The sequence below is a fragment of the Lampetra fluviatilis genome, chromosome 3, assembly GCF_964198595.1.
Source record: "Lampetra fluviatilis chromosome 3, kcLamFluv1.1, whole genome shotgun sequence".
Taxonomy (NCBI): domain Eukaryota; kingdom Metazoa; phylum Chordata; class Hyperoartia; order Petromyzontiformes; family Petromyzontidae; genus Lampetra; species Lampetra fluviatilis.
The window spans coordinates 12,583,052-12,593,029 of NC_136277.1; the positions used below are offsets into that span (position 1 = coordinate 12,583,052).

The following is a 9,978-nucleotide window of genomic DNA, read 5'->3' on the forward strand; positions in this document are numbered from 1 at the left end:
CCACCACCACCCTCACTACACTCACCCTCACCACCACCCTCACCACCACCACTCTCACCACCACCACCCTCACCACCACACTCACCGCCACCACCACCACCACCCTCACCACCACACTCACCACCACCACACACACCACCACACTCACCACACTCACCACCACCCCCACCACACTCACCACACTCACCGCCACCACCACCACCCTCACCAACACCACCACCCTCACCACACTCACCACCGCCACCACCACCCTCACCACACTCACCACCCTCACCACACTCACCACCACCACCACCCTCACCGGCGTAGGCGTTGGCAGAGTCGGCGAGGGGCTTGAGCACGCTGGCGACGGTGACGTCCGGGAGCGGCACGGCCGCCACGGCGTCGTGCGCCGCTTTGGCGGCGGCGATCACCTCCTCGGTGAGGGCGTCCACCTCCGCTGCCGCCACGTTCCAGCGCAGCAGAATCTCCGGGACGACGCCAGCGTCCTTCACGTGCGACGGACCCATCGCTCTGCGGGGGGGGGGAGGGGCAAACCGCGGCGGTGGTGAGATGTTGACTACCTCGCCTGGTGTACAGGAGGTCGTGGGTTCCATCATGATCCTGACGATGCCTGCTGCTGCTGTATATTTGGAGTTTGCGGTGTTTCTCTCTCTCATCATCATCACGGTTGCGAGATGTTGACTACCTCGCCCGGTATACAGGAGGTCGTGGGTTCGATCCCGACCCTGACGATGCCTGTTTCTTTGGAGTCGGCGGGTCTCCATGTGCCTCTGTGACAAGCAGCGGTGGCGAGATGTTAACTACCTCGCCTGGTATACAGGAGGTCGTGGGTTCCATCATGAACCTGACGATGCCTGCTGCTGTATATTTCGATTTTTATTAGGTTTTTTCGGTAAAGTCACATAGGTAAAAAATTGTAATTAATAAAAAAATAAAATAAAAATTCAATAAAAATAATTTACATTTTTTACCTACGTGACTTTACCGGAAAAAACTTAAGAATATGAATCCTTGCAGTCACGAAAGCTTCAAATCTAGAATGTATATTTGGAGTTTGCGGTGTTTCTCTCTCTCATCACCATCATCACAGTTGCGAGATTTTAACTACCTCGCCTGGTATACAGGACGTCGTGGGTTCCATCATGATCCTGACGATGCCTGCTGCTGTATATTTGGAGTTTGCAGTGTTTCTCTCTCTCATCGTCATCATCACAATTGCGAAATGTTAACTCCCTCGCCTGGTATACAGGAGGTCGTGGGTTCCATCATGATCCTGACGATGCCTGCTGCTGTATATTTGGAGATTGTGGTGTTTCTCTCTCTCATCGTCATCATCACAGTTGTGAGATGTTAACTACCTCGCCCGGTCTGCAGGAGGTTGTTGGTTCGATCCCGACCCTGACGATGCCCGTGTCTTTGAAGTCTCCCTGTTCTCCGTGTATCTCTGCGGGTCTCTAGTAAACCTACGGGTCTCCGTGTGCCTCTGTGACAAGCGGCGGTGGTGAGATGTTAACTACCTCGCCCGGTCTGCAGGAGGTTGCGGGTTCGATCCCGACTCAGATGTATATTTGGAGTTTGCGGTGTCTCTTTTCCTCCGGGATTCTCCGGTGTTGCCCCTCCACATTAAGAATCGATGTCGCGCGCGGCTCCAAATAAGGAACGAAACAGGAGGGCTTCTTCACAAATCTGGCTGTCGCCTGATGATGCCGGTTGTAATTACTGGTGAAACGTCGTGCTCAGATTGTTAATGTTGTGGCTTGGCTCTCCAACACACAACCGGTGTTGCTGTACTAGTATACTACACTATACACTACACTATACACTACACTATACACTACACTACTATACACTACACTACTATACACTACTATACACTACACTACTATACACAATACACTACACTATACACTACTATACACTACACGATACACTACACTATACACTACACGACTATACACAATACACTACACTACTATACACTATACACTACACTACGATACACAATACACTACACTACTATACACTACACTATACACTACACTACTATACACAATACACTACACTACTACACACTACACTATACACTACACTATACTACACTATACACTACACTACTACACTATACACTACTATACACAATACACTACACTACTACACACTACACTATTCACAATATACTACACTATACAGTACACTACTACACTATACACTACTATACACAATACACTACACTACTACACACTACACTATACACTACTACACACTACACTACACTATACACTACACTACTATACACAATACACTATACACTATTATACACAATACACTACTATACACAATACACTACACTATACACTACACTATACACTACTATACACTACACTACTACACACTACACTACTACACACTACACTATACACTACTATACACTACACTATACACTACACTACTACACACTACACTACTATACACTACACTATACACGACACTACTATACACTACACTATACACTACACTACTACACACTACACTATACACTACACTACTATACACTACACTATATACGACACTACTATACACTACACTATACACTACACTATACACTACACTATACACTACACTACTACACACTACACTATACACTACTACACACTACACTACTATACACTACACTATACACTACACTACACACTACACTACACCAGCGTGCTGTACGAGTAACGAATTGGCCACGTTCTGTTCACGTGACAAACCCCTTACTAGGTGGCATGTGTCGGGTGGTGGAGGGTTTAACGACACATTTATACATTTACGCGATCTAACCCCCCGAAAAAAACCTCTATTATGGACAAACACGATCGTTAGTGCACAGTTACAAGAAAGGTAAACAAATCACACAAACAAAATACAAATTAAACTAAACCATCCCCATTCCTACCAAGCAAAAGCCCACCGATGGTATGAACTTATTTTTTTTGCAGATGCGACCTGGCCCATCCACAAATGATATCTCAACAGAGTGGCTTTGGGGCCGTCCATAAATGACGTCACGCACCTCGGGGGGGGGGGGTGGGGGTCAGACATTTGTGACGATGTGTGACGAGGGGGGGAGGGTTTGAGAAAAGTGACGTCACATCAAAATGCGCAACTTTAAATAAACATAGACAACACGTTCTACTTGATTAAATAGACTTTGTAATAAATGTTTTCTCCTACAACATCAGAGTGCAGCGCCACATTAAATACGCACTACAATGACAATAGTTTAAAGCGATTTGAAGCATGTTTTTTTTTGGGGGGGGAGGGGGGGCAGAGCTTTGTGACGTCATATTTGAGGGGGGGGGGTCTGACTTCTTTGTGACGCCGTGTGACGAGGGGGGGGGGGTCAAAAATCGTCCAAAACCACGTGACCCACCAACCCCCCCCCCTCCTCGTGTTGCCACAGTGGCGGCCCCTTCACAGCTGCTACTCACTCACACCCACTTGCCCCTACGGTCTGTTAGAGGCTACGCTGGGGGTGGGGGATCTTTGTCTTTGTCTTGGGACCAAACTGCCGCTGGGCAATGCGTGAGGGGGGTTAGTGGTGGGGGGGGGGGGTTATGGGTGGTAGTGTGGTGGGGGTGTGGGTGGGGGTGGTTGGGGGGGGGCGGTTGGTGGGGGGGGTGTGGGTGTGATTGGGGGAGTGGGGGGGTTGGTGGGGGGGTTGGTGGGTTGGTGGGGGGGGGGTGGTTGGGGGTGGGGCGATTGGTGGGGGGGGTGGGGGTGTGGGTGGGGGAGGGTTGGTGGGGGGGTGGGGGAGGGTTGGTGGGGGGGTGGGGGGGGGAGTTGGTTGTGGGTGGGGGGGTTGGTGGGGCAGTTGGTGGGGGGGTGGTTGTGGGTGGGGCGGTTGGTGGGGGGGTTGGTGGGGGGGTTGGTGGGGGGGGGGTGGGGGGGTTGGTGGGGGGGTGGGTGGGGGGGTTGGTGGGGGGTTGGTGGGGGGGTTGGTAGGGGGGTTGGTGGGGGGGGGTGGGGGGGTTGGTGGGGGGGTGGGTGGGGGGGTTGGTGGGGCAGTTGGTGGGGGGGTGGTTGTGGGTGGGGCGGTTGGTGGGGGGGTTGGTGGGGGGGTTGGTGGGGGGGTGGGTGGGGGGGTTGGTGGGGGGTTGGTGGGGGGGTTGGTGGGGGGGGGTGGGGGGGTGGGTGGGTTGGTGGGGGGGGTGGGGGGGTTGGTGGGGGGGGTGGGGGGGTTGGTGGGGGGTTGGTGGGGGGGTTGGTGGGGGTTAGTGGTGGGGGGGGTGGGGGGTTGGTAGGGGAGTTGGTGGGGGGGGGGTTAGTGATGGGGGGGTTGGGGGGGTTGGTGGGGTTGGTGGGGGGGTTGGTGGGGGGGGTAGTGGGTAGTGGGGGGGTGACCTCCTTGCCTGCCCGGGCTGACGACGCCGCAACGCGAGGGGGTCGAGGGAGCGAGTTGAGGAGACGTCGGTGGCGGCGGCGGCGCTGAGGAGACGGCGCTGAGGAGACGGAGCGGCGGATTGAGGAGGAGGAGACGGAGCGGGCGAGACGACGGAGCGAGACGGAGGAGACGGAGCGGCGAATTGAGGAGGAGGAGGAGACGGAGCGGACGGAGCCCAACGCGAAGATCCGACAGCGGCATGTGGCGGATCGATTCCTCTCGCCGGCGTCGATCCGAGCGCGTCGATTCTTTGTCGCGGTGCCGATTCTAATCGATGTACTGACCCGGCTGGGTGGTTGTTGTGTGTGTCGTGGTTTGTGTGTCTGGGACTTGCTGGTGATGTTGGTGTCTTGCTTGCCCAAGCTTGGAGATTGGTGGACTTTAGCAAGCTGTCATTTAGTAACTTTCATCATGAGTCAACCCACCACCCCCCAGTTCGTTCTAGATTTGAAGTTTCCGTGCAATATTTTGCTGTCTTTTCTTGGATTTTCTGTTTGCACTTAGTCACATATTCACTTTAAGATGTTTTTTTGTTCATGTTTTAGTTTTTTGTTTGTTGCGGTTGCACCCGATTCAAGAGCCGAATGGCTCACAGGGCTATACCTAATACATGAAACTTGAACTTGACTTCAAGGATTCATACTTTTTAAGGTTTTTTTCGTCGGTAAAGTCACCGGAGGTAACAAAATTAAATGACTTCTTGTCTCGTTCTCTCTACGGGGAGGATTGCCACTTATCTGTTCGAGTTTTTAACAGACGACGAGACAAGAAGCCATTTAATTTTCGATTTAAAGCTTTCGTGACTGCAGGGATTCATCTTCTTGGTTCTTTCGGTAAAGTCACGTATAAGGAAAATAATAAAATAATAAAAATAAAACATAATAAAATAATTCTCACGACTGCTTGCGTTGTGGCCGAAACGTCGTGAGAATTATTTTATTATGTTTTATTTTTATTATTTTCCTTCTACGTGACTTTACCGAAAGAACCAAGAAGAAGTCATTTAATGTTTTACCTGCGGTGACTTTACCGATAAAACCGGAGAGTATGACCCCCCCACCACCACCACCCCATGTGTATCCTAGAGTTCAACTTTAAGGGGTCAATTCTCATCGATGTGTTGACGGCTGTGTGGTGTTGTGTCGTGGTTTGTGTGTCTTATGTCTCTTGCTGGTGATGTTGGTGTCTTGCTTGCCCAAGCTTGGGAATTGGTGGACTTGCACAATTTGAATTCTCACAGTAGAGGCTTTATATATATTTCGATGTAAAGCTTTCGTGACTGCAGGGATTCATCTTCTTGGTTCTTTCGGTAAAGTCACGTAGAAGGGAAATAATAAAATAAAACAATAAAATAATATAATAATCAAAAAATTTATGTTTTCTTTTTATTATTTTATATATATTGTTACGTACTCTGGTTCTTTTGGTAAAGTCACGTGGGGTATAAAATATAAAATAAATGACGACGTTTCGGGCTCAACACAAGCGGTGAACGCTGTCACACCTGATGACGGACGATTGTGTGAAAGTTCTAAAATTAAGATTGGACGATTGTGTGTTGCGCCCGAAACGTCGCGAGTTGTTTTATTTCTCTACCTACGTGATGACTTTATCGAAAGAACCAGAAAGTATGGATTCCTGCAGCCACGAAAGCTTAAAATCTACATTTTTGTGTTTACGTGTTTATATTTCTTTCAGTGATTTGCTTTCCAGATTGTCGTTTTTAGAGGCCGACCGAAATTCGGTTTCGGCTCCAAAAGTTGGCAGATGGCCACTTTCGGCATAGTTTTGGTTTTAGCCGAAAGTAAATTTTTAACTTTCGGCATAGTTTTGGTTTTAGGCGAAAGTAAATTTTTAACTTTCGGCATAGTTTTGGTTTTAGCCGAAAGTAAATTTTTAACTTTCGGCATAGTTTTGGTTTTAGGCGAAAGTAAATTTTTAACTTTCGGCATAGTTTTGGTTTTAGCCGAAAGTAAATTTTTAACTTTCGGCATAGTTTTGGTTTTAGGCGAAAGTAAATTTTTAACTTTCGGCATAGTTTTGGTTTTAGCCGAAAGTAAATTTTTAACTTTCGGCATAGTTTTGGTTTTAGGCGAAAGTAAATTTTTAACTTTCGGCATAGTTTTGGTTTTAGCCGAAAGTAAATTTTTAACTTTCGGCATAGTTTTGGTTTTAGGCGAAAGTAAATTTTTAACTTTCGGCATAGTTTTGGTTTTAGCCGAAAGTAAATTTTTAACTTTCGGCATAGTTTTGGTTTTAGGCGAAAGTAAATTTTTAACTTTCGGCATAGTTTTGGTTTTAGGCGAAAGTAAATTTTTAACTTTCGGCATAGTTTGGTTTTAGCCGAAAGTAAATTTTGAACTTTCGACACAGTTTAGATTTTAGCCGAAAGTAAATTTTTTACTTTCGGTTCACTTTCGGTTTTAGCCGAAAGTCAATTTTTAACTTTCGGTTTTAGCCGAAAGTAAATTTTTTACTTTCGATTTTAGCCGAAAGTAAATTTTTTACTTTCGATTTTAGCCGAAAGTAATTTTTTACTTTCGGTTCACTTTCGGTTTCGGCCGAAAGTCAATTTTTAACTTTCGGTTCACTTTCGGTTTCGGCCGAAAGTCAATTTTAAACTTTCGATTTTAGCCGAAAGTCAATTTTTAACTTTCGATTTTAGCCGAAAGTCAATTTTTCACTTTCGATTTTAGCCGAAAGTCAATTTTTCACTTTCGATTTTAGCTGAAAGTCAATTTTTAAATTTCGGTTTACTTTTGGTTTCGGTTTTGGCCGAAACCAGAAATTCAGTTTTGGCCGGCCTCTAGTTGTTTTTGTTGTTCTGTTGTTTTCTGTTGACACTTGCCAACCTCGTGTTGTTTGTGTAGTTTGGTTGTTGTTGTCAATTTCTGACCCCCCCCCCCCCTAGGTGCGTGACGTCATTTATGGACGGCCCCTTAACTACCTCGCCTGGTATGCAGGAGGGTCCGTTGGTTCGATCCCGACCCTGACAATGCCTGCTGCTGCTGTATATTTAGAAGTTTGCAAAGCTATCAACCCATACGATTGACTCCCGTATTCTTGAACAGGGGAAATTTCAGGTCCGTACGGCGCACAGCCGTTTCAATGCGGGAAAAAAAATGTTTTGTGTCTATTGGGGCCGTCCATAAATGACGTCACGTACCTAGGGGGGGGGTCAGACATTTCTGACGATGTGTGACGAGGGGGGGGCGGGGTTTGAGAAATATGACGTCACATCAAAATGCGCAACTTTAAATAAATATAGACAACACGTTCTACTTAATTAAATATACTTTGTAATAAATGTTTTCTCCTACAACATCAGAGTGCAGCGCCACATTAAATACGCACTACAATGACAATAGTTTAAAGCGATTTGAAGCAGTTTTATTTTTTGTGGGGGGGGGGGTCTGAGTTTTTGTGACGCCGTGTGACGAAGGTGGGGGGGGTCAAAATCGTCCAAAATCGCGTGACGTCATTTATGGACGGTCCCATTTGTGTTTCTCCCTTGTGATGGAACTTTGTAGGGTGAACGTTGAGATTTATAAAGGGGCACGGGGCTGACCAATAGGTTCTTAGTTTTTTTCGGTAAAGTCACGTAGGTAAAATTAATAAAAGTAAAATAAAATAAAAATCACGACGTTTCGGAGGCAACACAAGCTTCCGTCTTCAGGTGGAACCGTCACAGCCACGACAGCTGTATCAAGTAAATGAGAGATTACAATAAAAAGTGTGCCGTACTTGGCCCTTCCCCCTCTCCAACCATTATATATACGGAGTGGTAGCTCTTGTAATCTCTCATTTACTTGATACAGCTGTCGTGGCTGTGACGGTTCCACCTGAAGACGGAAGCTTGTGTTGCCTCCGAAACGTCGTGATTTTTATTTTATTTTTATTAATTTTAAATGTTTTACCTACGTGACTTTACCGAAAAAAAACCTAAGAATATGAATCCTTGCAGTCACGAAAGCTTCAAATCTAGAACTGACCAATATGGTCTGAATGTGTCTGTGATAATGTATTTGCGGTCTCTCTCTCTCACCGTGTTGATCACGTGTTTACCCCACCACCACCACCACCACTCCACATTTAGAATCAACATCACGCCGTTTTAAAAATAAGTCATATTTAAAAATACTTTTTTAGAAACACGTTTTAATGAAATGTACACTACTAGTAATGGAAGAACTCCACGACTCCAGGAAGTGGCCCCGAAGCTTGCCACAACGTAAGGGTGCCTTGGTGATTTACAGCCAACGTGAGTTGAGCGTGGACAATTAGACCCAAGCCGAAACATAACATGTAAAAAATGTATAAAAATATTTATTTTTAATGGTAGAATATAGTATTGTCATCAGTGTGACATAAGTATACCAAGTTTGCAGTCGATACCACATTGGGAAGTGGGTTAAATTTGAGTTACAAGATTTGAGAATACAACAACAGACAGAGTGAGTTAATAGAAACCGTGTAAAAAGAGCGTTTAAAATTCATAAAAATGTTTTATGATAGAATATAGTATTGTCATCAGTAAGACATAACTATACCAAGTTTGCAGTCGATACCACATTGGGAAGTTGGTTAAATTTAAGTTACAAGATTTGAGAATACAACAACTGAGTGAGTTAATAGAAAGCGTGTACAAAGATTGTTTAAAAATAGATTTTACATTTTTAATGATAGAATATAGTATTGTCATCAGTAAGACATAACTATACCAAGTTTGCAGTCGATACCACATTGGGAAGTGGGTTAAACTTTAGTTACAAATTGAGGATACGACAACAACTGACAGAGTGAGTTAAATAAAAAGCGTGTAAAAAGATTGTTTAAAAAAATTTATTTTTTCATGATAAAATATAGTGTTGTCATCAGTATGACATAACTATACGAAGTTTGCACATTGGGAAGTTGGTTAAACTTTAGTTACAAGATTTGAGGATACGACAACAACAGACAGAGTTAAATAAAAGCTTGTAATACAATAATAAAAAAGAGACTTAATTTGGCTCATGCCATACACAACAATTCCCATGCGAAAAGTCCACTTCGTTGTCGCTATCATCATTTGTGACGGCCCAGGTCACTTCCCTGAAAGAATAATGGCAACGTAGCCTCAGTGGGAACTTTGTACCTTGTAAAATAAATATTTAGACTTGTTGCTAAATCGTTACCTTCAAGCATTTCCATGTAAACCTGAACACACGTCAACAAAACTTTTCCAAGAATCGAAATCGAATCGATTCCGGATTTGATTTCTCGCCTAACGACTCCACGCGGTGGATCGTGTGGAGTCGTTAAAGGAATCGAGAGGAATCGATCCTTGCCCGGGGGTGGGGGGGGGGTGACAAAGGTACCCCGTGTAGCCTTCGCAGACTGTAGGGGCAAGTGGCTGTGAGCGAGTAGCAGCTACACCTGCGGGTTTACTCGTTTGAGGCCGAGTCGACCTAGGCGGAGGCCCGCGAACCGGTTCGGAGAATCCGTCACCGCCTAGTCGGTGGCCGTGAGCGGGAATGGAACGATGGGGCGCGCTAACCGCTGCGCCA

At 45.9% G+C, this 9,978-nt stretch overlaps 1 protein-coding gene across 1 annotated transcript in view; it reads right to left on the reverse strand.

The window, feature by feature from the left end:
• Positions 1-4,669, reverse strand: part of LOC144953052 (thimet oligopeptidase-like) — a 30,274-nt gene extending 25,605 nt beyond the window's left edge. Inside the window, 2 exon segments of the mRNA XM_078883572.1 lie at positions 302-513; positions 4,398-4,669. Of these exon segments, the coding sequence (XP_078739698.1) occupies positions 302-513; positions 4,398-4,630 (445 nt within the window). The 5' untranslated portion in view covers positions 4,631-4,669.
• Between the last annotated feature and the right edge of the window lie 5,309 nt (positions 4,670-9,978).